We start from the raw sequence: 26822 nt of genomic DNA, 5'->3' as shown, positions 1-26822 counted from the left end.
GTCAGACAGAGAGACAGCATCCAGATAATAAGTGAGACTGGCATGCAAACTTCAACCACACATTGCACACACACACACACACTTCACAGAAATACGTGGTAATTGATAATCCAAAGTAACTTCAAATTGTCAAATAAGGCGAGAAATACAGAGAGAGGAGGGTGGGGGGTGGCCTCAAAAAAGATAGAGAAAGACACATGAGGTTAAAGTATCACTAAAAAGAAAGAGATAACACAGAATCATAGATAAGTGAGATAAAGAACAAAAGAAAATGAAAGAGAAAGAGAAAAAACAAAGAGAAGCAGAAAATTAAAGTTCTCTAAAGGCAAAGATTGATTGATTTTGACTTCTTTAAAAGTCAACAAAAGCATCAGCAGAAAAATAAGGGGGAGAGAACAATCAGCTGCACCCTGAGAGAGAGAGAGAGCCGTGGGGGGGTTCATAGAGTCCAGCTTTTACCTTGGTTGTCGAGCGTGTTATGTGCCAGGTTGAGAGAGTGAATCACAGAGGCTGGGTTCTCTGACAGGGCCGACGCCATCTTCTGGGGAAAATCCCTGGAGAAAAGATTTCAATCAAGCGAACTCTCAAAGAGCCAAAAGCAGATGAATAGAGCGAGCGCTCCCTAAATCGCTATGCACCCCAGGAATCTCCACTTCTCTTTCCCAAGGTAACTTCCTGTGCTGCAAAAAGTACTGAAACATCCTACTCAACTAGAAGGTACTTTACAAAAAATTAAGTAGGTAATCAGAAGAAGACCAAATACTGTAAAAATCAACTTGAGTAAAATAAAGGTGATTAATTCAATACTCACTTTTTTTTTTTAAAATAGGAGTATATTGTTACATATAATCTTTCCAGAGTAAAGCAAAAAGAATAGGACAGAGCAAGCTAGATTCACTTTTCATAGGAAAACAATATAATTCATTCAGCATGATTTTAACTAGTCAGTTTGTAATGCGATGCTTATGAAGAACATACCAAAATTTTAATGTGTAAAGCATATGATTTCAAACATAAATTATACAGTTAAAGTTGAAACACATTTAAATGAGAGTAAAATGCCCAAACACTCAAGAAGTTACAAGTGCATAAAGAAGCAGCTCAATTACACAACGATAAAAAATGGAATTCATTCCTCCCACCTCTGGTGAGTTCATTATTATGCCACAGTAAAACACTGTGCCCCGAGGTAGCCAATCCATATCAATTAATACTAAATAAGGAAACTGCGCTGCTAATGATATTAGCCATGCATATAAGGTGAAAAGTCTTACGAGGTGAAATCCTAACTTTCATTAATGTTTCAATGGGGAAAAAAGTAAGCTTGCCACAAGCAGATAGGGAGGAGCCTCAGTGACAGGAGATGAATGGGCTGCAGGTTAAATGAGGAGAGGAGGAAGAGAGGAAAATAAGGGAGAAGAGAAAGGGGGAGGAATGAGGTAGCAAATGGTGGAAAACAGAGAGGAGGAGGGGTGAAACGTGGTGGAAAGGTGAAGAGGTTATGACATGAAGAAATCAGACAAGAGGAGTTGAGATGATGAGATAGGAGAGGGGACAGGCACAGCGGCTGATGGTGACGACAATGACCACAGGCAGCAGAGAACCTACGATTTGAGCCCGGCGTTCTCCAGGGTGAGCTCCTCCAGACTGTTGGACTTGCTGACGGTGTGCAGAACCTGATCCACCACCTCTGATCCCTGGAGAACAACAAAGCGTCAGAGGCTTGTGACTGCAGGTTGCAGTTCAAATCCCACACCAACTGTGAGAGAAAATTAATGGGACATGTTCTAACCTCACAACTGCAAGATCTGTGCCTCACGTCACAATAAGGCAGTAATCTGACTCTGTCACGGCAATCACGGCTACACTGAAGTTCTGAATCGGTTCTGATTAATGCTCTGTAGATTTCGCCCTTGACTTTGGTGAATGCACTTTTATGAGCGCTTTCGTTTTATGAATCAGCCCTCATAGTGAATAAAGCAAGGCAACCTTACGGACGGATGCAATTCAATATATGAATGCAAGTTCGTGGCAACCGTAAGAGAAGTGACCACTTAGATCCCCAACAAAAAAACTATTTAAAACTCATTAAGTTAGTATATTTAGCTCAACAATGCCGGTCGCATCACTGGGTTGGTCATTGCTGTGTGGCTGAGCTTTCTTTAAGCCCACATATGTTTATTTTAAATTCTAGCGGACATCCCAAGGTTTCCCATTATACCGAAATATGCCCTGCTGAATCACACAGGAATGTGTATAAAATTAGGCACAACAAGACATCTAGATATTTTCTATTTGATGTAATGCTGCAGCCATAAAAAAAATGGCATCTTGAGTTTAAATATTTTACTAAATATAAGCGTGATGTAGCTTCAATGAAGCACTGCAACCCGCTGATACAGAATCTGGATGTGGCATAGTCAAACACAGAAATAATGTTCTTTCTCATTTTGAAGTTACTTAGGGGGAAATTCCAGGGAACATCAGAGTTTACGGGGTTAAAATAAAGTAAAATGATTTTATACTTTTTGAACAATATTGATCTCATTTTCTCAAAAAGACTCACTTCAGACAGATACTGTTTACTGTAATGCACATTATGACTTTATGTAATGAAGACCGATATTGTGAAAGCAGTGCACAAAGTACTGAGGTGAGTTTAGCATCCACCATATTCCTGCTCCCTGCCCGCAGAGCAACCCACATCGAGCGTATCAGAACTAATACGAACGAGATGCCTGAACCAGAAGCACCAGGCGTTCGTCGCAAGATGGGCAGCAGCAATTAAATGGCATTCCAGGAGGCGGACATGCTCTCTGTACCCTTTGCATTGGTCCAAATAAACTGCAAATCAATTCCGGCTGACCCAGAAAAGTGCGAACCAATCCTGGAATCACTATTTGATAAAGATTTTTTAAAAAAACATTTTGGACTGGAGTCTGCCAAAGAAGCGGATAAGCAAACCCAGAGCCAATAAATTTGATGTTATGCATTCAGATAATAGAGAAACTAGAAAAGAGAAAGACAGAAAAACTGGGCCAAAGAAAGCAGAGAGTGATGAGTGCTTCACATGTGGCAGGTTGATTCAGGTAGGAAGTGATTACAGTTTCTTAAGTCAAAAGTAAAAGAAAGGTAAAAGAAAGGAGATAGTTACTATGCGCATGTCTTTGCAGTACAGCTTGGTGAACCATGTGTTGTATGCCATCGACGCCACAATCACCGCCAAGTCCCTGGAATACAAAAGACACACATGCGTGCACACACAGACACACACACACACACACACACACACACACACACACACACCAGATAAAATTCAAATCCTTGAATTAGCAAACTCCATCTGCTCACAACCATTTGATGTCGTTGATGCATAAATTCACATTATGGTCGACAAATCTTTCTTTTTTTCTCTTCTTGCGTTTAGGCAAAAGCAGTTCATCATCGTGACAAGAGAGTACACTACGGCCAGCGCTGCCTTCAGAAAGATGACTGATACTGTAGCCTGGTGGCTGCTGGGGGGGGGGATGGGTGAGGAGGAGAGAGAAAGAGAAATAGAGAGAAAGGGAGCAGTAACGATCGATGGTTGGGTCAGTGGATTATTCAATAAAGCCACAGTTTGATCCCAGCTGCAGACCTCAAATACTGCTACATCCACTGCTACACACACACACACACACACAAACACACCAACAGACACTGATGATTCTGTGAGTGTGTTTGTGTGTGTGTGTGTGTGTGTGTGTGAGAAAGAGAGAGAGAGAGAGTTTTAGAATCCTCTGAGGTCCAACTAAAGCCACAGCGCTGCTATACCTGCTATACATCATCTGACAAACAAGCTGCAACACAGGGAGAGCAGAGGCAGCGAGAATGAGAAAGAGAATAAGCCTAGAGAGAGAGACGGAAAAACACCGCGAGAGAGAAGAGAGAGAGGTAGAGAGAGAGAAAGAGAGAGAGCGTAATATACAGAGGGAAGGTTGTGTTGCCACTGACTGCAGTAGCCAAGACATAACAGTATATCTCAGTGGAGTAAAATGGCTACAGGCTGTGTTCCTTATTCACTAGTGCCATGCCAGCCATCAGACCACTCCATTCTGACTAAGGCATCTGACTAAGTGTGTGCATACGTGTGTGTGTGTGTGTGTGTGTGTGTGTGTGTGTGTGTGTGTTTGTGCACATGTCAAGGTGAATCATCGACACTGTTCATTCATGTTTTGACAGCAGGACATGTAATTGACCTCTATGTTAGCACATGAAGTCATCCAGTGTGCTTGAGTGTGTGTTGTGCGTGCTCTTGTACACATCCTTGTGGGGATCCGTTTTTAGATCTTCAAAAGGAAAATATGTCTGGCAAGTGAGAAAGCTGCCAAAAGTTAGGTCATTTGGGCCAGTCCTAATTTCCTCTAGGGGCTAATTTATGTTTAGCGCTCAGGTTTAGGGTTACAGATTAGGTTGGGATTAGGGTTGGGTTTAGGACGTCTTGCAAGCTAAAGTAACATCACTGATGAGTTCTTTTGGAGTTCTCTGTGCAAAACCCTCAGCTGAACTTTGTCTGAGGTGTTGAAGTCAGTCCTAAGTCTGTTGCATTTCCTTGTTGAAACTTATTTTCATATATAGTGCCATGCATATGGCAGTCTGTCAACAATGAAGGTATTAAATGAAAAGTATTGAATTAGTTTCACCAACTGTCCCAAAAATAATGGGAGAATTAGTCCATGGAATAATCTAGTCATTGTAAAATGGGCTAAAACTACATTCAATATTCAGCGGATAGGGATTGTTTTTCCAGTGGGAGTTGCCTGTAGACGGAGTTAGAATTGTTAAAATTACAAACTGTATGAGACAGAAGTTAAACCCGGTCTCTCTGTCCTCAGCTCGCCTGTTCCATTACTCCAAACCGACTCTCTCCCTCTGCACCATAAAAGACACAGAGTTCTTATTGACTATACTGGCAACGGTGTTCTCTGACATGTCTGCCGGTGTTTCTTTCATCATTTCTTCTTATGTGTTTCCAAGTACACTGCTGTCTAAAGGATTAAGATGTGCCATGTGCTAGAGAAGGGTAAATTTAGGGTTATGGAATAAATATAGTCAAAGGATGGTCCTCGCAAGGACAGCAATAATAAATTGTGTCCACACAATAATCACTTGTTTTTTCCAAATTTATGTTGTAAAGAGATTAAAGGAGAAAGTCATCCCCAAAACGAAAGTTGTGTCATTATCTACTCATCCTTGTGCCAGTTGAACCATAGGTGGGATGTCTTTGTCTTTGTCCATTGCAGCCTTCTTCAAAACAACTAAATGACAACAGAAACAGCAAAACCATTGGACCCTGAGTGGAAAAGACTATATTCACACCATTTATAGAGTAAATCTTCACTATAGCCATTGATTTCCAAAAATGTTAATGCTAACGTGCACCCAAGCCTTGTGCGCCTACTTTTGTGCAAAGTAATGGTTTAAAAATAGATATCTTCCATGTTGGGGGCAACCATTTCGCTTTGGAAGACCTGGATCATGCATAAGTTGTATGGAGTAATTTTGTTGTTATTTTTTTTTGCCCTTTTTGGAACTCTAAAAAGTAGTAGGCTATCCAGTGATTTTAGCTGTATTAGAGAAGGACTGACTGACTTGTGCTGAATGACTTGTGTTTCATCTCGCACAGGGATGATTAGAAAATGACAACATTTTCATTTCTGAGTGACCTGTTCCTTTAAGGGTGTTCGAACTAGTACAGCTGATTGACCATGCAAGGTATTACAAATGATAAAAGGAAAAAAAAAAAAACCCTTTAAAAGATCATAAGAAAAAGATGACAGGATTTTTGAGAGGACACCAACGCGCTGTGATAAATCAAGGCTACAGATGAACGTGTTACGGAACGCGGCTCTGGTTCTGTGACAGTGACAGGTAAGGCAGATGGTAGCAGTGAGCTGTGGAGCTGCACTGCTGCTTTGCCGATGGAAAAAGACAACTAGACAGGAAGTTGGAGAAAAGTTGGGCACTGCATCCTGACTAGCGTTTGTTAGACTGTGTGTGTGTGTGTGTGTGTGTGTATCTGTGTGTGTGACTGTCTGCCAGAGTAGCTGTCTGCCCACTTCTTTGGGGCACTAAAGCATAACGCTTTCTCTGCCTCCTGCTAACAAACACAAATATATGCAGGCACAAAATCTCTTGAATTTCATTCATACACATATACAGAGATACACACACACACACACACACAGATGCATTTGAACGTTCACGCCCAAACTGACTCACACACACAAAATTCCCACTGCAATGTGGTGTCAACCTGCTGTGGCTATTTCTTCAAGTCAGAGACAGGAAACAGAGACAGGCAGTGTGCGTGGGTTTGTGTGTGTGTGTGTGTGTGTGTGTGTGTTGTATGTAGGGACCGTGGGGCTGATTCAGAGACAGCGAGACAGAACAAGAGGAAAGAAGGGGGAAAAGAGAGCGAGAATATAGGTATTGAAAAACAGGAGAGGAAGAGAGGGAGAGAAACAGAGAGATGTGTCCGCTTTCAGGCAGGAGGAATGAACAGAGACAGTGTTTGGACGGACAGCAGTCAGCAGAAAAAGCAGGGCCCTGTCGCTCGCGGTAACAGTAGACTGGTCCAATCGGGAGAGATGAAGGGAAAGGGAATGTGGAAGGACAAGAAAGGGGGAGAAAGAGAGTGATTCGGCTCCGGGCGCACAGTGGGGGTAAGAGTAGGTTTTTAGATCCTTTCCTCAATTCACACCTCTTTCTTCTCTGCCCTTCCGTGCCCTTGTAGCTTTTCCGTTATTCACCTGGATCCCACCTTTCCCTGTCTTGATTCTCGAAAACTCCGCTCAGTCCTTTTCACTTAATTCTCTAAACCATAGTGGGAAGAGCAAAGGCAGCCAGTCTCCAGCGCTGCAGCGAGGAAACAACTGAACAAAGTATGCAAGAGCTCAAGGAAATGATGAGAGGCTGAAGAGTTGAGGAGCGAGGTGATTCAGGCTTTCACTGATTATCAAAAACATCCATGTAGCCTATTTATTAAAAGACTTTCAGTGGAATCTTATAAATGCTGCGGGACTAAACCTTCATGCCTTCGCAAATGAAAATATGATTTGCCTGCATAGCCTACGAGAAGGTATCCATTTTTAACTGCGAGTGTAGCCGCTCCACTTGAGGCATTGTTGCTGCTCGAAAAAATTAGAGAGGATTCAGTGGGCCTTGGGTTTTCTGAGGACAAAATATTCCTCAAGCAACAGAGACGTAAGCGGGTTTGAATTCTCCGCTGTCAGGTGTCACATCTCTTTATGATCTCCAGCGTTCAACTGCCACGTGCAGTCCGCCTCAATATGTCTGGCGAGGCACGGCAGACAGGAAGAGGGGAAGCTGATTTAAAGGTACCAGCAGGGAGGTAGAGCAGAAGTCATATGGGATCGTACAGTTGTTTCCGCGCTCTGGATGCTGCCTCTGACAAGTATCTCCCTTCATCCTCCTTTGAGAGCTTGTAACAAACTGAACGCAGACAAAGAGAGGGAGGGAAAGCGAGAGAGAGAAAGAGACTAATGCGCACAAGATTTTACCCAGGGAAGGTCCTGTTCGAGAGGCAGTCTCTAATGCCGGATAAGACGAGGACTGACAGCTGACGAGACACGCGATCTGGGACGAATTGCTGCAAAACAGCTTCATAGAGGACGGAGTGGAAAAGTCTGCCGCAACTACAGTGGCACGGTGCGAGTTGAGCCCAAGTGAACTGTGTTTCAAAGCGTGCACACTGGCATACTGTAACAAGCGTGGGCATACTTAAAATGGCAGTAAAGTATGTCACCTGCTGTCAAGATGGCTGAAATCCAGTAGGTTGAACTCCCTGTTGTCCTGAGAGTGGTAGATTGTGTCAACATCCTGAAAGAGAGGCGGAGTGAAGGAAAGAATGAAAGAGAGAACTGATGAGAAAGAGAGAGCAACAGTAACAGAAAGAGAGACATACAAGGCAGCAACAGAAGGAGATCTAATTTTTTTTTTTACCACTGTACAAGGAAGGGGAGTGAGTTAAAGTGCAATAAAAACTCAGCAAACTTAATTTCCAGCGGTAAATAGAGCATATTGCACATAAAGGTAGTGTACAGTGCTCTTACCCACTGCACTTCCTCTTTGCAGCCAATCCCATTGTAGTCACACAGAGCCGCATAGGTTTCGGAAAAACCACCTGAGAGAGATGAAGAGAGGAGAAGATGAAAGGAGAGGGGAGCGAGAAGGTGACGAAACGGGGGAGGAGAGACAAAGAGGGGCGAGGAGAGGCGCGGTGGGGAGATGTAAGGCGAGAACAGACCGAAAACCGGACCAGAACAGATCAGGAAAAGGCAAGAACAGAGTAAGGCAGGGTGGAGGATGAAGCCAAGGAGCAGAGAAAGGGAGTGGGTCAAAGATGAAAGAGAAAGTCAAAAAGAGAGAGAGCAAGAGAGAGAGAGAGAGAGAGAGAGAGAGATTAGCTGTAAATATTGAGGTGAGATGAAAGTGTTGCACCATGAAAGAGCCCCTCTTGTAGATTAACAGGATTACTAGAAGAAAAAGGGGCACATCCAACAACTTTGGTCCTCTGACCTACTTAAGAATGAGCCTACAAAATAATTTGGTGTGAGTCAGTGAGTCAGCGAGCAGATGGACTCAGAAGTGCATCTGTGTAAGTGTGCACCCAGCATCCATGCATGAGCGTGCGTGCGCAAGTGCACACACATAGGTGCTTGACTCACCGCAGGTTTTCTGCGTGTCCAGAGAGGATTCGGAGTTTGGTGAAAACTTGTGGCTTCCATCGGCCATCTCTCCCTCTGCTCGACAGATAGGGGGACTTGAGAGAGAGAGAGAGAGAGAGAAAGAGAGAGAAAACAAAGCAATGACTCATCCGTACAGTCATTATTAGGCTGGCACAAGCCCGGAGGTTAAAAACAGGCAGGTTGGTAATCTGAAGGCCTCCTGCTCAAATTCTGTGACCGCTTGGGTAAATTTGCATGGTGGAAAGCAAATGTGTTACGCTTTCCCCTTCCCTCAGCGGCGACAGTAGCACCGCACAAGGCTTGAATCCCTAGCTGCTCAAATGGAGCTGGGCAGTGCGAGTGTGTATGAATATTATCCTTCCACTCCCTGCAACCACTCCTCCAGGGCATTCTTACACATAAACATGCTCTTAGCCCACTTGCCCGGTTTAAAATAGGCTTTAGAAAAGGTGCAAAACTTGCAAATTTTATTGAGCAAAGGCCTAATAAATGAAACACGGCGGCACAATATTTTTAAAAAAGGATAATGCGGGCTAATTTGCAGTGGTAAGATGCTAATTTGTGGCAGAAATCTTTTTCACCGCATATATTAAAGCCGCTCCATACAGCATTAGGAAGGAAAATTGAAAGGCTGAAATGTTAAAAAATGCTTATGACATAGCTTTTGTTATTGCATAAATAACACGTAAAATTCAAGTGTAAAATTGGATCCTTGGGATGCTGTTTGAAGCTATATGCCCTCCAACCGCATTTACATACAAACAAGCCTATGCTTTGACTTGCTGTTATCTTTGCCTCAATTTGCCTGCGCATGTGTGTGTGTGCGGGAATTTGCTGGTACACAGTTTAACAAAAGTACCAGTAAGCAGAAAAGAAGGGGGAGTGGGATCATAAAGCAAATACTGTGCACATATATAATACTGTGCAATACCTGTTTTGCCTTTGATAGGATTACACCACTAGTATTGCATTCAACACACACTACCCTTAATCCCATTTGCCAACAAATCACACATAACACCTAACTACATCCATGACCTTAATCCCTACCTTATCTCAACACTCATCATCCGTCCCCGGAGCGTGTGCGTGATACACGTGCGCGTGTGCCATCTCGATACTATCTGCATTATGTACTTCAATACAATGGCCCCAGTCCGTTTCCAGGCTGCACAATCAGAGCCGTGTACTCCCTGCCTCTTTCCCCCTCTCTCTCTTTATTCTCTTTAATGTTCTCACTAGAAGCAATCATCTGCCGTGGTCCTAATGGAAAAGAGCCATTTTCAAAGATGATAGAGTGTGGAGATAGCCTTGCTCAGGTCAATAGCCGGGGCACACTCAATCCCTTTGCTCTTAGCCACTGTAGATAGGACCCTAGAGAAGAGGGGAATACATTCTCCCTTGTTTGCTTGCTCACCTGTGCATTTATTTTCTGCACGAATAAAAGTTTCCAGAGCTTTAACCTGGCTCTGTCTAGGCTTTTCCTTGATGTCCTTTGCGCTTCCCACTTTAGGTTTTCTACTCTGTGAGAATGGCCTTTTGACTGGCAGCTTAAGTCAATGGCTGAGCTCCATCAGCATCTGTGCGCGCTGCCAGGCATCGCTTTTACCACATAAACTGCTTTAAAAATAAAAAATGAGCCAAGACCATGCCTTCAGGTAACACACACAAAAAAAAAAAAAAAAAAAAAAAAACATAGCCCACTCAGTGTCACCGGGATGATTTAATCCTAATGATTGCTAGGTGTTAAGTCTATGGTGACACAAACATGGGAGGGATGCAGCCTACTGCCATGCAAAAGTTTAATTGGCTGCCGAGGAGAAACGCTGCCCACAAGTGAGGCTGCCAACTTGCCAACACACTGTCGAGTGCTGTTAACGTCGGCCAACTTGCCTCAGTTAGTCGGCTCAGACGCCACAACAAAACAAAGGGGCTCGCTTCTTTGCTCGGGGCGAGGATGCTGTGTGCTTACGCGTAAATGGAGTTGTTGAAAACCCGGGAGAGGGCGTAGTTGATGTGGTTGACCATGTGATCCAGCTGGTCCTGCGTCTGCACTCTCAGTGAGTAGGTGGTCTTGTCTGTGTCGATGACAACCTAATGCACATGGGCCAAACATTATTTCCATATTTGCTTAAGGGTAAACAGGAGAGCACCGTCTTTCATTATGCTCATGAATAAAACGAAAGACTCTGAAAACAAATTGAACTAAAGCAGATTCAAACAGCAACTACGAACCTGTGCGGGTTGTTCTCAAGTATATTACCTGGTGTTCTGGATAGGTATTCATCGCTCGGATCTCCAAGAAGTTGAACGTGACCTCCATCTGAAAACACAGAGAGGTGGAGGTGGTAGCTATAGGTTAGCATCATCATCTTACACACTGCAAAAACTCAAAATCTTACCAAGATTATTTGTCTTATTTCAAGTCAAAAATGTCTTATTCCTAGTCAAAATATCTCATTACACTTAAAATAAGACATGATCACCTCAGAAGTAACTTGTTTTTACACAATTGTCTCTTGTTTCAAGTGAAAATTTGCTTGAAACAAGTGAAAATCTGCTTGTTTCATTGGCAAAATTTGTTTCTTGTTTCTAGCTAATTTTCACTTATTTCAAGTGAATTTTCACTTTTTCCACTGGCAAATTTTTCCAATGAAACAAGCAAATTTTCACTTGTTTCAAGTGAATTTTCACTTGAAACAAGTGAAAATTGTCTAAAAACAATTTACTTCTGAGGTGATCATGTCTTATTTTAAGTGTAATGAGATATTTTGACTAGAAATAAGACATTTTTGACTTGAAATAAGAAATAATCTTGGTAAGATTTTGCGTTTTTGCAGTGTGGTATAGGTTAGCATCATCATCTTACAGCAGCGTCTTCAGCTGTGGAGAGAGTGCTAGAACATCTTCATTTACAGCATCTTCATTTAGAGTCACACATGACACAACCTCACCGCTAGCTTTAGTGACGACGAATTTGGTGAAGCTTCTTGCTAACCTTCAACAAAGTCCACTTTTCAGCCTCTAAAAAAAACATTATGAACGTCCTTTTCTGAGCAAGTGAGAAACTAACAGTGTAGTCAAATACATCTTGAAATCGTCCACCGAAAAAAAGTTTACAAACTGTGCTTTCTAACAAGTTGTATGTAGATTTTATGATACTACAATTTCTTGTATACAAGCGCATCATTATGCTAGCTAGAACTTTATGGTGCCCTGCGGAGGCTTACAAATGTTTGGGATGTACTGCGGTGCGCTGTAAAAAGTAGTTCCACATGTGGTCATGGACGTCACCTGCTCAAAACTTCCTCTGAGCTGTACACTGTCACTGTTTAACTGCAGAACACCATGAGTCTCCTGTTTTCAAAAAAGACTTTTGTAATGTTTTGAGAGGCTGAAAATGGCTGCCCTTTTTGGATTGTGTTGAACGCTGGCAAGAAGCTAAGACTCTCATCACACAGTGGAGACTACACAAGTCAATGGTGGTTATGTCATGCCTTTTATAACTATAAATAATGTGAATCAACATTCTGAACCTATAACAGAGTAGCTTACAATGCACTGAGTCATACTGTAGCCTAGTTACTGAATTAGCCTATGCCTTTAACCCTATAAAGCCATTTGTATCATATATGATACACATTTTAAGTTCCGTTTTTCATTTTCAGTTTAATCAATACAGTTTGACCAAAATACTGTTGTATACCTTTGAACACTTCCCCTGTTCACCCTGGACTATACCATTGGCACTTCAAGTACATATCATATATCATACACGAGAAAGGTTGTGTAATAACATATTTTTTGAATTTTTATATACAAGTAATAAATTTAACATATATATTGTTATAGGACTAAATAAAGGGTTCAGTTTCAAAAAAATGAAATTTTCTGCCAATTATTTCACAGTTCAGGCTTTATAGGGTTAAGAGAAGAGAGCATTCATTTAGCTGAAATCTGGACATTACAAAATAAAGTGCACAGTAAACTATAGTCAGGTTATTCTTTCTTCTTCATCGCTGGCTGGTGTTAGTTTACGTTTGCCCAGTTTCTGTAATGGATGCTTCTTAAAATGTAGCGATGAAGAGCACCTCAGTAAAAAACATCCTTAAATAAAACTGCTGACGTTAAAAGATGACAGAGAAAGCTGAACTACAGTAATAAATTTAACAAGTTACTTCCACCCTCAGTCATCATCATCAGTGGCCACCATCATCAAATCTAGACAAATCTGTCACCTCATTGCCTTCATCGCCATTATCATTACAAACATCATCATTACAAACATCATCATCATCACCAGAATCATCATCATTACCACCGCTGTCCTCCTGTTCTGCAAGCGCTCTGCTTTTTTTTTTTTTTTTTGGTCAAATTTCTTGCAAATTACCGTGAGATCAGGGCTGGCAATTGAACGCCGTAAAATTCCGCTGAGAGAGCGGGACATTTACCTTGGTGGGCACTTTGACAGCAAAGAGATACAGTCTCCATGTTGCCAGGACCTGAGGGGAGAACACATTCATTTCTCTGTCACAGAGCAGGAAATGCAAAATGCAAATCGTGGCAAAAAATAGCACAGCACAAACACCCCATAAAGAGAGCAAATCATCGCTGCAGTTCATTCAAATGCCTCGTAACTCATGCTAAGCACTCTAGACATTAGCAAGCTAATGATGATAGGGGGTATGTGTGTGTATGTGTGTGTGTGTGTGTGTGGGAGAAAGAAATATAATGGTGAGTCTGCAAGTCATATGACAGTACAATTTATCGAGCAAAATTCTGTTGATGGAGCTGAGGTTCATCACTAAGTAGCACTTATTCAACAGATTCCTCATTGTGCCAGGGAGAAGTAAATGGTAAGATAAAGAGCTGGAGAGACGGGACCGGGAAGTTCAGAGGGAAAAGGTGTGCTCTTGCCAAAATAAAAGTATTTCTGTTCAAAAAGTGGCTGAGGTGGAGTGCAAGAGAGAGAAAAACGTGAATATATTTGTGTCCGCCCGTGTAATTAATCTCATTCATAATTCAAAAATCCATAATTAGCATACCTCATCCACATGCTCTGCACCTCTTTCCCTCCCACTCTCTCTGCCTCCGTGCCTCCACCTCTCCCTCCCACCAAACCTCGGCGACACTTTGCTCTTTCCCGAGCGGACCGCCAATTCCATGCCTGTCTCGTCCGTAATTCCCTCTTTTGCCTCCTGTCATTCCCCCCGATTTATTTGCCCATCTCCATGGAAATCTGTTCATTTTTTTCCCATCTTCTTCCCTAATCCCTCCATCTCACTGCCATCTCCCCGTGGGCCGCAGTGCCCTGTCTGGGTGCCCCCTGTCTTGACACCTCCACCTCCACCTCCACCCCGCCCCCCCTCCTCCCTCGACCAACTCCCATGTCTTTCTTCTTTCCCCCCTTTGCAGTTTTTCTATTCTTTTTCTGCTCTGTCGCTTTCAATTCCTCAAGGCCTCTCTGTGCTGAATGGCTAATGGCGCCCCGCTGAGCGGTGGAGAGAGAAGAAAGAGAAAGAAACATACAGAGATAGAAGAAGGGAGAGACAGAGGAGGCGATCGGAGGATAGAGACACCAGACCCCCCCCCCACCCCGCAATGTTAATAAAGTCCTCAGATTCCCTTCCACCAGCTCCAGCTAGAGTTGGCCTCGTCGGATCAGGCCCGCATCGAAAAACCTAAAGAGACGTCCACGGCAGACTCCCGCAGAGAGGCAGGGGGAGAGGAATCCAAACAAGGAGGAGGTAGATACAGCCCTGCTCCCCGGGAAAAAACAAAAACAAAACAGAAAATCCCCCCAAAAACAAAAACAAAACAAAAAAAAAACACTTTGTGCTTTGCGGAGGGGCCTTGACAAAAACCTTTGTTGCATTGGAGAAGACTGTTTGTCCCGTCGCTGCCGCTTGACAAGTTTGAAAACTCTGCCATATAAAAAAAAAAAAAAAAAAATCAGAGAGGAGCGGCGGGAGGAGGCGGGGTGTGCGCCCGTGTGGAGGCGGCGTCATGGGATCTTGAGGCGCACAGACAGAGAGAGGCAGAGACGGCGAGACGTTGAAAGAGAGAGAAATGAAAGACAGGGGCCATCTTTTCCCTCCATTCAAAAAGCCTCGCAATCTGACAGAAGGGAACCGTCATGTAAACAGGGGCATCAATAATGCAGGGCCCTCCGACAGGGGCCGACATGATCCCCCGAAGCTGAACAAGGCTTCTTGTGTGGGGTTTCACCTCGGTTGAATATCATTTACAGCCTATTGAGATATCATTAGAGACAATCAATACTCCAGACAGTTATTTTTTTCCCTGCTTGGATGGGCTATGCACAGCAGTGAAGATAAGAAAAAAAAAAAAAAAAACCCGAGGGATATTTGAAACAATATAAGAGAGATACTGGATAATTGAGCTGTCTGGGACAAAAGTGAGACATCTAGAGTTTTCTGAAGTAACAAAAGGCCGTTCAGCGGATTTCTAAGGCAGCAAGTTAGAGTCAAATAGGCAACCGCTGCCCTTTTTTAAGGGCAATTACCCAATACTGTATCATATTTGGCCTGATTCCAGCCTACACATGGGCAAAGCTAAGGTCACTCCGCCCTGGAAAGTCAACCAGCCAATCAGGAGGGTCCGGATTTTAAATCCATCCCTTCCTCCTCGTTCTCTCCCATCTCTCGCACATTTTTTTCCCTCCAGTCTCGAAACCTCTCACGGCAGGATCAACGCGAAATCCCACAAAGCCGCGCGGGGATTCGTTTCCGGCCGGGAGACGGGGCGACTTCCGCCGAGCCGGATCGGCGAGCGCGGGGAGGGTTGAGAGGCGAAGATGATCCGGCGAGATGAGACGGACGACATTTTGACCCGGGCGGCCAAGGACGAGGCGGGGGACGGTCTCGGAGAGAGATGGGGAGGAAACGTGGGGGAGAGAGAGAGAGAGAGAGAGATAAACAGAGAGATGTGGAGAGAGAGAGAGACTTAGGGGAGTCTTAGGAACCAGGAGAGGGGAGGATGATGAGATGGGGTACCGAGGTGCCCTTGCTGCGATGGCGCAGCGTCAGAAGCACGAGTTCAAAGAGCCGGCCTGCCCAAAGCAGACTGTGAGGGCAGGGTGGGAGCGCGTGTGTCATACGGGGAGACCGCGCGTGTGTGTGTGTGTGTGTGTTTGTCAGAGCGCGTGTGCATGTGTCCAAAGCAACCACTGTAAATTCATCTCGCTCACTCTCTCCGTGTGTGTGTGTGTGCGTGTGTTTGCGTGCACACGGTAGAGAGGGCAGAAGGCGGGGGCTTATATTAATCATAAGCTGTCAGGCTCTGGGTCTTGCACTTCAAACGAGATGGCACAAATCAAAGCATGTCTCTGGGTCGTGTGTATGTGCCGTGTGTGTGTGTGCGTGTGTGTGTGTGTGTGTGTGTTGCAGTGCTGCCTCTGAGGGAACAAGCCAAGGATCAGTGCCAGACTTGGCCGCCCGTGGTATCTCTGGCTCAGCCACAAGGGCATTTTAAAACACACACACACACACACACACACACACGCGTACACATCATACACATTGCTCAAAACTAGAAACATTCCGATACACACAGATAAACACATTTGCATAAGTCCGGCACGCTAGTATATAATCAAACTGTGCCGCTTTTACTCTCAGTAGACACATATAATGATGCACAATGGCTTACTGAGTTGGCTTTGGACTACACACACACACACACACCGTCTATTTCTTTCCCTCTTTCACACAAACACCCACACAGAGTCGGCCACTGTCACTCAAGTGAACTAAGCGTCATAAGAAGACAACCATGCCATCAGTCAATCTGTCAGCGTGCGAGTGTGTGTGTGTGTCTCACAGAGACAGGGGGTTTGAAAGCGCAAGATGCCCCAGGTCCTGCTTTATAAGTAGATTTGAGAGAGAGAGCGAGAGAGAGAGAGAGAGGGAGAGCATATGAGAGGAGAAGCCAAATGAGAGGAAAGAAATGCAAAGCTCAAAATCACATCTTGTTCCAGATTCCCTCATAAAAAAAAAAAAAAAAGGGAGCCCAGCACTTCTAAATCAAAGAGATGGCAGGCGAGCGCCGTCGAACCTCTTAAAAGAGAGGGAGGGAGGGAAGAGAGAGAGAGAGAGAGAAAGAGAGAGAGAGAGGGTTGCAAGGGTGTAGATGGGAGATGAGATACCGAAACTACAAGGGAAGAGACAGATTGGACAATGAAAGGGAGAAAGGGACGGGAAGAGAGAGGATACGAGAAGGGGGGGGGGATAATGACTTACATGCAAAAGTAGCACGGGGGGGGAGGCACCGAGTGAGTTACAGAGAGAAAGTCGAGGCGGGGGATCAAGACAGCGACAGAGCAAAAGGAGAGGAAGGAAACGAGCAGGACGGAGAGATGGAGGCACAGTCACTCTGAGGAGCCCTCCAGCCCTGACAGCACACCCACCCACACGCTCTCTCGCTCTCTCGGGAAAAAAGCAAGAAGGTCAGTCAGTCACACTTCATGGAGTCCCATAGAGTCCCTCTGTCAGCCACAGGCTACCAGCACAGGGCCTGTACCTGCTACGATAATCAGAAGCCCAATCCTAATTACGGCACTGCGGCTTGCACCTCGCACGATCGCACGTTAAATCCGGATCCTTGCTGAGGGGAAAGAAAGAAAAAAAAAAATCCACACTGCATGGGCAAAACCGTGAAAAAGGAACGGCGCATGATGCAGGGGTAATGTTCACCATTAACCAAGCGTGCCACACAAAGGATATTATGAGCATAGGGGAGTCTATGAGAGTGGTTGAAGAAGTGAAAAAAAAAAAAAAGGAAAAGAAATATGGTTCCCAGTAGGCCGCCTGCAATTCTGCCCCTAGCATGGACTCTCTCTCTCTGCTTTGCTGCTTTGTCCTCAGCTTCCTTTTCACAGTCCAGTGCACAGTCGGACTCTCTCCGTGTGATAAAGTGTCATCCGAGCTGAAAGCGAGGCCCACTTTCCCCATTTAGAACGTGCAATTTTTTATTACGCAATTCAGTAGACGTCTCGGTTTCCGCGCGCGGTTCGGCGACATCTCACGCTTTTTTCGACGTCGCTCGCCGCCGCCGCCGCCGAGCGACAATCAGAATCAGGAGTTCAAACGGGGCTCGCTAAAAGTTCGGCTAAACTTGAGCCCGGGCTCGTATTTGGGAAGGAGAAGGCCAAACAAAAACCGATCCATCCGTGAAATTCGCTCCAAAAGACTTGAGATTGGTTCGCCCCCAAACAAACTCCCAACAGCGGTTTCGACATATTTGGACACATTTACAGAAAAGGCTCGGTGTAAAACGCCGTGAATAAAAAGCGGTTAAGGCTCCACGCCGCACACGGCACCATGTACCTGCAATTTCTTGGATTCCAGTCCAAGCCCGGGATGCTTCTCACATATCATCCCTCTCTTTTTCTCACCTGATCATTTCTGTTTCTCTCCACTGTGTACGGTCCAGCAAAGGCATAAATGCCAAAAAAAACAGCAGTAATTGGCAATCGACTTTGAATTTTTTTGGACACGATTTTTTTTGTTAAGTGGCATGTTTTTGGACCAATGTAGATGCCTTGTCATTCCTTGGATATTTCCAGCACCGTGACAGTAGAGTGTGATGGAGGAGGATTTTTTTCTGGTATCTAAAGCATCAGCAGCAAATGTCAGGTTTGTGTCAGTCCCCCCCCGGAATCAAAGAACAAAGGATTCTTTCCGGAGACGCCATTTTGCATGTTTGTTCGGCAATCACACGCGGAGAAACATATGGGAAAAGAGGTAGAGACACCAATTCCTCCACTGATGAGAGTATCAAAGGCAGAGAGCGGGCACGGCGCGTTTTGTGTTGGAGTAAAGGACGTCATCTTTTTCCAACTGGAAAAAAAAAAAAAAAAAACTTTTGCTGTTACAATGCTATCGCGATCACCATTGTTCCTCTCAGCCCCATGCGGTGAATGCAACACATTCGGGCATATTTTCTGAGGCTTGTGCGGAAAGCGTTTCTACCGCTGAGGTAGAAACAGATGGGAAAGGATGAGAGAAAGTGGTCACACCGAAAAGTAAATTACAGAAAGTAACATGCTTGTCGAAAAAAAAAACGGATTATCGCAATACACACGGATGTTAAAAGTTAGCAAACCTTCTTTCCCTCAAGCCGCTTCGAGCCGTGAACCCATCACCACATTCCAGTCAGGACCTTCAAATGAAGCAACCTGCCAGTCTAACAGCGGCTTCAGTGTAGTTCAATGGGATTTGTGCTCAAGGATTAATTCTAGCGTGGCACACTATTAGAATTCCAGCGTTTAAAACAAAACAGAATCCCTTTGTATTCGTATGAACCTTCGCATCCTCAATAAGAAGGCAAGGATGGAGGATGCAGGCGCTGAATTAACTCAGGGGTCCAGACAGGCCAGCCAAGCATAAAGTCAGCCACGCAGTCCTCACTGGGCAAGAGTGCTGAAGAATAGATGCACTTCCCCGTGTACATTGTTCCACTTCAGCTTTTTCTGCATCGCGGTGGAGGGCGAAAAACAGTGATTAACTCACAGCGTTTTTTTTTTTTTTTTTTTTTTAAAGCACAAACAAAAGTGATGCAGTGCTAATGCATGCAGGTGAGAAAAAAAATCCCCACGGGGCTTATGAAAAAAAAAAAAAAACACCTCTACTCAAAATAAACAATAGAAGGGATAAAACAAACAAACAAGAAAAGCGGAGGAACTAGATGGCTGAGGGAAAATGAGATACAGGAAGGTAGGACGTGTGCCTCGAGGAAACTTATCAACATTAGAATGAAGCTGAAACATGAGGTAGGTTTTTTGAAAAGAAAAAAAGAAAAAAAAACACCTTCACCCCTCTGATTTATTCAAGTTTATGCTAAGCTGGGACAGAAAACGAGATGTTGTTGCTTTTACTTGTGCAGGTAAGTTGTTGAGGAACCGCACGCTCCAGCGCCATCGCCTACAGCAACGCACCGTCTGAACGTAAACAGTCATTATCCGTAGCCCCGCCAATTTACAACCGACACCCGGGCGGTAAACACATCCACGACGAGGAACTTCTCAAACCTCAAAGCCCCGTCCTAATCTCACGAGCGGGACCTCTGAGGAGCTGCGGAGTCTGAAAGTGGAAGTTCTGAGTGTGCTTCTGGACTGTCAGCCAGTGGCGGCCTCTGCACGTAACAGGCCTGTTATTAGATGGGAGCGAGGGAACCGTGGAAGCAACGGAGGATGAAATGGAGCGGCCGATCAGGATAAATAAGTGGCGGAAGAGTGAAAGCGGCAACTGGGGCATCGCCGCACGCCCGAGATTGTTCCTCGCCTCCCCCTTCTCCGTCTCTCTCCCAGTTCTCCCCTTTCCTCGGGTGGGACGCCCTCCTCTCCCACCGCACCCACGCCTCCCGACCCTCCCCCCCCTCCCTCCGCTCTTTGAAGATGCTTTGTTTTGGAGTTGCATCCAATCTTCAAATAGGTTGATCTAATAATGGAAGTGAGCGTGTGTGTGTGTGTGTGTGTGTGTGTGTGTGTGCAGATACACTCAAGCGTGCGTACATGCCCCTTGTCCATGTCAAAATGTGTGCACACTATGAGTGTACTTTCCAGCCTCTGTGTGTGTGAGTGTGAGTGTGTGTGCAGGAGCATTCAATGTTGATGCGCCCCAACACCATCGCCCAGGGTTCAGCTTGGATGTCATGCTGAGCTCTCCCTGTGTCTGTCTGAGACGGGGGGTTGGGGGTTGGAGAGGGCGGGGGGCGGGTTACACCGTGTGCATGTGTATTGGTGTGTGTTGCGGCGTGATGGCTGGTACAGTCAACACACACAGACAGCTGCATACCAGCAGTCTCCAGAGGGGGAAAAGGGGGCACAAAGAGAGAGAGGAACGAGGTAGGGAACAAAAGACTCGATGTAGTGCGGCACATACACTGTAAACTTGATGTATAAAATAATAACACACCCCTCTCTCTCTCTCCACCACCCGGACGAGGCCATCGACTCCGAATGAAAGCTGCGATCCTATACCGCTTTCACCCGCTAAATCCACTCCAATCATGAAGGAGGGGAGACACAGATGAAAGACAGGAGGAGAGGGCGAGGAAGGATTTTTTTAAGCCCTCGAGCTTAGAAAAAGAGGATTTTTAAGACTGATTTGCAACTCGGGAACGGAGAGGTGGTCCAAAACGTCGTACTCCTTCAATACATGTGTGCCACGATGACGGATCAGCGCACGTGTTCGTACTGTAGGGGAGTTTGCTGCATCCCAATCTGTTTACCGGCTTCCTCATTTACTGACCATTTATCCGTCCAAATGAATTTATCCATTAGAGTGAAAAGATTGCCTTTTAGAAGGGAGACCTTGACAACGAGCTAGAATGAATGCTCATATCCATCTTGCCCCTGAAAGAATTTGGAGCGGCGGCGGCGGCCAAGGCCCATTTGGATAGTAAAAAACTCTCGTAAGGGAGAGCCCTAATTGAATTGCATCTGATGGAAAAAAAAAAAAAAAAAAGGGAGCTCAATACCCTTTTACGGGTTCGAGTAAAGACAGAGGGAAGGGCAGGATGATGAGAGAAGAGGGAGTGAGAAAGAGAGAGGGAGAGGCGATGGCGGAGAAGTGGGGGGGAGGGTGATGATGGGGATGAAAATAATCGAGATGGACAGATGAACAGGGAGGGAGAAAGGAAACAAAGAGAGGAGACGACTAAAATAGAGGAGGGGGGCGTGTGTGTGGTAATGATGGAGATAGAAGACGAGGGGGCGGAGGAGGAGGAGGGCGGAGGGGGGGGAGAAGAAACAAAAACGCGAGAGTGATACATGAGCGATAATGCAAGGGAGACCCACACACACACACACACACACACACACACACACACACACACAAAAATACTACGAGAGGGGGACTGATAAATAGTTTGAGTCGCTTGCCAGCTCACTTTCTTTTTTTTTGTTTTTCTTTGATGGCAGTCAAAATAAAACAGCAGAGGAAATGAGATCATGCTCGCACATGACGACTAAGTGTGTGTGTGTGGAGATGTGTGTGTGTGACTCTGATTATTCAGTAATGTGGCTGACTAATTGTCAATGTCTCAATAACAGCAGTGGCCTTGGCTCACACAAGCTGCTAGGACACCTCACAAGCTGCCCACACACCCTCTGGCATGCGCGTGTACAAACACACCCGTGCGCACACACACACACACACACACACACACACACACACACACACACAGGCTTGTTCAGAAAAGATAAATGTAGATGTCCCCATGTACGTACACCAGGCAAAGCACACACACACACACACAGTCACACCAAGCCCTTGCCTTGGGCATTAAGGCCATCCTGCCACATCTAATAAAAGCTGAGGATGGACTCAGTAGGCCATGGCACAGTGTCCCCTTCGCTCTGCTTAGGCCAGCATCTGTCTTAAGCCTGCTTTTCAGTGTGTGTGTGTGTGTGTGTGTGTGTGTGTGTGTTTGGTGCGTTGTGCGTTTCAGGACACATGCAGCATGTGCGCGCCGCAAAAAAAATCTCCATCTTAACAAGCCATTTAGTCTTGTATTCAGTCTTAAAATCGCATTTTCTTCATAAAACGACTGAGAAATCTGCCAGTGGCATGGCATAATCCCCCTTGTTTCCAAGGCTAATTAACTTGCATCTGGAATTTTCTTGAATCAAGTGTCATTTTCTTGATACTCGTGGGCTGATCTTCCTTATTTTGCCTTGTTTCAACATGTATATGCTTGTTCCAGTATTGGAAAAACATGGGATTATCTCATCCAACTGGCAGTTTTTTTTTTTTTTTTTTAAGACTGAATATGAGATTGAATCAGTTGCTGAGGTGGAGATTGTTTGAGGTGCAGGGTGACATCTTAATTCCCTTTGAATTTCGTGACAATTACGTTCCATTGATTCCCAAATTCGATTGGTTCCATTCCAGCTGATATTCAGCGCCCATGACGCAAAGATGTCGTTTCACTGGGAGAGACGAAAAAAAAGAATCTCTTTTCAAAGTAACCTGCTGTGGCAGCTGCACAACTGGGGGCAAATGATAAGGGAAGGCGGGAGGGGTGGGAGTTGAAGGCGCGGGATATCTCACCAGAATCCTGTCCTCTGATTTGCCACTCCTTGTGTCCTGTTTAACGGCTCGCACAAACTTGATGGCCTGCTTGTCCAGCACTCTCCTGATGCTCTCTGGGGAGAAAGACGGAGGGAAATGATAAAACAGGGAGCTCTCTTACTGTACACAACATGCACGCCAATGAAAAGCCCAGACACACACTTTTGCAGGACGAAAAAAGCAGTCACGCACAGACACAGGGAGGACACAAACGCAGAGATACACAGTCACACAACCACCGGGTGAAGAGGAGTCATAACTGCTCTATTTTTAGCCCTCAGAGGAAGAAAAGAAGTAGCCTGGCTCATCTCAATGGAACCGACCACAGGATCCAGAGCTGCCGTCTTCAGGGGCCTCTGCACGACCAAAGCCAGCCGGCTCAAGCTCACTGAACTGCACGGGAGGCCTTTTCCAGCTTTTATAATCTCCTCCACAATACAAGAAAGCACCAGCAGACACAATTCAACCTACTTTATACACACAACATTAGCCTATATCCTCCAAGCAGCCCTGAGAATACAGGCACATATGGCCGTGAGCACCCGTACCCGCAGCCCACGTTCAAACCGGGGCCACCCTTGTTAAATATGCATGAGCTCCCGGGTCGACCAAATGGAGATATGTCATGCCATGGCGCTCCGTCATATTCTTTCACCGGGCTGCACATTCATAATTCTCACTTGCCACAGACGGCATCAACCACGAACTTGGCTCGCACACCTGAGAGAGCAGATGCAAGAACCAAGGAGGGAGGGAGGGAGGGAGGGAGGAGGGGAGGGGAAGGAGGGGGGAGGCCCACCGGCAAACCGAAGGATCAGCCAAAGACAAACAGAGAGTTAGAGGCGTTAAGCTGGGTAAGACCCAATCGCTTAAACCTTTTAACACACACTACATGGCCCCGCGGTCTGCTGGGCTGACCTCGGCATCTGCTCCCAAAGGGATGGCAAGGGACGGAAAGAGAGTGGGGCACAGGGAATAGTAGGGTCACCCGCCCCTAAATTCCCTACGGTGTACCCCCTGCCCCTCCCCTGACTGTCTGATGAATGTGCCCCCCCTTCCTTATCCTCTTGTCTTGTCCTCCATGGCTGTGAGCAGGCAGGTGTGTGGGCTTAATACAGGCTCTTATCACAGGGCCAGACAGACGAGCCTCGGCCAGGTGGAGCGGCTCAACCTGGTAAACAGCGGGATTTATTTATCAAGATAATTAGCTGTGAGAGACGCCCGCTTCTTTAACACCTTAATGGGTTTCATCCAACCTGTGCGTGTGTGCATGTGGTGTGAGCAGCGGGGTCCAATCTCTCCAGTAGTGTGTGTGTGTGTGTGTGTGTGTGTGTGTGTGTGTGTGTGTGTGTGTGTAGACCTATGCCTGCTGCACGCAAAGCGCTCACACTCGCACAATAACTCCCACGCACACACACAAGGAAAAGTCATACTGACTGCACACCAAAGCCAGAGCGCGCGCGCGCAAGTGTACGCGCACGCGCACGCCAATCACCCCATTAAAAAAAAAAAGACACGCTTTAACACAGTAACACGTTAAAATCAACTCTCCGCCAGCACGGATGGAGCCGCATGAGCCCCGTGCCCGAAAATTTCGGGCAATTTCAAGGCGAATATGCCAAATCAATCACGAAGTGAGCACTCCGCTCGGGGATCGATGGGATCTTCACGAGCGAGGGTTTTCTAAGCCATGAAATATGTTTTTGCCTTCGGAGACATTTCCTGCGCTGTGCCTGCGGCGATAACTCCTCAAATCAAACGCGCACGCACAGGAAAACGGGGATTTAAAGAGCAACTGAGTAACAAAAAAAAAAAAGGAAAGAAACTAACACAATTACCTGACATATTTCCATGCTTCCACCAGCTTTCCTACTCTGTTCTTTCCGGGCTCCCGTGGCCCGTAGCGGGAGTCCCAGGTATAAAATGACCCCCAAAGACTCACCTGTGATTTCCCTGCTGACGTTGATGAACCCCGCCGCTGTGGTCTCCTTTGAGGCCATGGTGCGCTCCTCCCGTCGGCCCCTGTTCCTTCCCTCTGCTCCTCTCCTTTCTGGGTCCTTTTAGATCCTCGCTGCGCACTTTTCGCCTGTCCTCCGCGCCTGCCGGTGATCCGGGCGCAGCAGCAGCAGCAGCAGCAGCAGCAGCCGGGGCAATCAAACACGATGCGATGCTTGTGCGCACTGGCAGCCCGAGGAGCGCCTGCGACTTCAGAGGCTCATAGGCACCACGCTCTTGAGAGAGAGAGACGCAGAGAGAGAGAGAGAGAGAGAGAGAGAGAGAGAGGTGGGAGGAGGGTGTGTGTGTGTTGGGGAGGGCTGTGTGTGTGTGTTAATGGGAGGGTGGTAGAGGTTGCCAAGTGCCAGGGTTACAAGTCATACGGACTCGAGTGACCCGCACAGAACAGGGAGACATTTTCATATCTTTCATCACGCCTTGAAAGGTTTTATGTGCGCAATCACTGAGGTGAGTTTGTGAATTTGTGTTTTAGAACAGGGGCGCAGCTGTAAGGGGGGTGGGAGGGGGGGCACTTTCAGTGGGCCCCTGGCCATTAAGAGGGGGCCCTTCAGAAATAGATGTTTACATCAGAGGGTCCAGTGTCACATCTTGTCAGGGACTGTAGGTTTCCCAGCGGTGCCTCTGGCTCAGCATGGAGACAAAACAGTATATGTGGTGTCCAGCATAGGCCTATAACCATCACCAGTGACAGCAAAGAATTCAGGATCAGTTAGACAGGACCTGTTTATAAACCAAGAAGCAGCAAGCTTAACAAGTTTCAAAGTAACAATAATTCATTGTAAAATTATTATCTCATTAAAATTCTATCATTCAATAAATCATGCAAATCAGTTATGTTAATGACTTGTCAGACTCAGACACACAAGGTTCAAGTGCCTGTTCTGAATGATGTAGTAATGCATAAATCAAACCAAAGTTAGTTTATATTAGGTTATTGAAATTTATATTATCTTAATTTAAGTTTTTATTTGTGGAAGTGTTTGCTAATCTTTGTAGACAACTGGATAAGATCTGAAAGGGGAGAAAAAATACAAAATATTGACTTTCTGAAAAAAAATAGATGTTTGTTCATGGTTGCTTACCTTCAATCAGTGCTCACCACGCACACCGTTTATTTAACACTCCATTAGTGTTTGTAGTGCCACAGAGTATGAAATCAAAAGGACATAGTGGTTCTGGGCTGTCTTCATAGGATCGGAGAGGGAGCTATGAATATGCTGGGTGAGAGAGATCGGAGGACATTAACTTTAATATTATCAAAAAGGCTCAGGATTCTATAATTTAAAGAGCTTTCACAATGGACTGGACTTGTATCAGAGCATTCACCTGGATTTTGTTTTGTGTCATGTCTGCCTTTTTTATGAGAAAACAACTCATCTCATGTTTTGGAGAAAGATCAAAGTAGGTGCAAACACACAAAAAGGGAACAAGGCTTTTGTTGTGTCAGATTCCAAAGTTGATTTGACCATTTTGAAAAATAGCCTCTCATGGTAATATTTCTGTAATGATGCAGGGACACTGACGGGATGAAACAATATATCAAGTAGTTTCATTCAAAGCTCTCCTCCCTCGGTGTTGCGAGAGCACCACTCATGGCTATGATAGGATTTGGGAGAGAGGATTGGGAGCCCAGGTTGGAGCTCAAGCTGTAAGTAACAATGATGTATGATTCGCCCACACATCTGAATGGCTGCTACTTGTCAATGTCATTGCTTACGCAACCCAATTCAGTGCTTTTTCAAAGCTACAGCCAAAATTAGATTCATAAATTTGTCTGATTTTTTTTTTTTTTTTTTTTTTTTTTAACCCTTCTAGCCTCATATGCGGATAAACAATAAAACAGATGTGCTCCCGTAGATGCGCATGAATGGACTGTTTTGTGTGTGGGTGTATGCCTGCGTGTGTGTATGCACAGAGGGTGCAGCTGTCTCCGGTGTCATCTCCAAACATTGGCCCTCAA

General features: G+C 45.4%; 1 protein-coding gene across 5 annotated transcripts in view; it reads right to left on the bottom strand.

Annotated features, from left to right (window-relative positions):
- carmil3 (capping protein regulator and myosin 1 linker 3) overlaps nt 1-25014 on the bottom strand; it is a 63492-nt gene extending 38478 nt beyond the window's left edge. For 3 of the 5 annotated variants that reach the window (XM_030075434.1, XM_030075436.1, XM_030075437.1), the window contains exons 1-11: nt 24789-25013; nt 22826-22920; nt 13202-13252; nt 11014-11073; nt 10723-10844; nt 8730-8824; nt 8115-8185; nt 7808-7881; nt 3155-3230; nt 1609-1697; nt 460-554 (exon numbers count right to left, since the gene is read on the bottom strand). In XM_030075434.1, coding sequence (XP_029931294.1) covers nt 460-554; nt 1609-1697; nt 3155-3230; nt 7808-7881; nt 8115-8185; nt 8730-8824; nt 10723-10844; nt 11014-11073; nt 13202-13252; nt 22826-22920; nt 24789-24846 — 886 coding nt within the window. In that variant the 5' untranslated portion in view covers nt 24847-25013. Of the gene's footprint in view, nt 1-459; nt 555-1608; nt 1698-3154; nt 3231-7807; nt 7882-8114; nt 8186-8729; nt 8825-10722; nt 10845-11013; nt 11074-13201; nt 13253-22825; nt 22921-24788 lie in introns of all 5 variants that reach the window. The other 2 variants (XM_030075438.1, XM_030075435.1) reach the window with 1 other exon arrangement.
- Between the last annotated feature and the right edge of the window lie 1808 nt (nt 25015-26822).

The sequence above is a fragment of the Myripristis murdjan genome, chromosome 17, assembly GCF_902150065.1.
Source record: "Myripristis murdjan chromosome 17, fMyrMur1.1, whole genome shotgun sequence".
In the NCBI taxonomy this organism is placed as follows: domain Eukaryota; kingdom Metazoa; phylum Chordata; class Actinopteri; order Holocentriformes; family Holocentridae; genus Myripristis; species Myripristis murdjan.
Note: the sequence above shows the minus strand (reverse complement) of the source record. Positions and strands in the feature narration are given on the sequence as shown.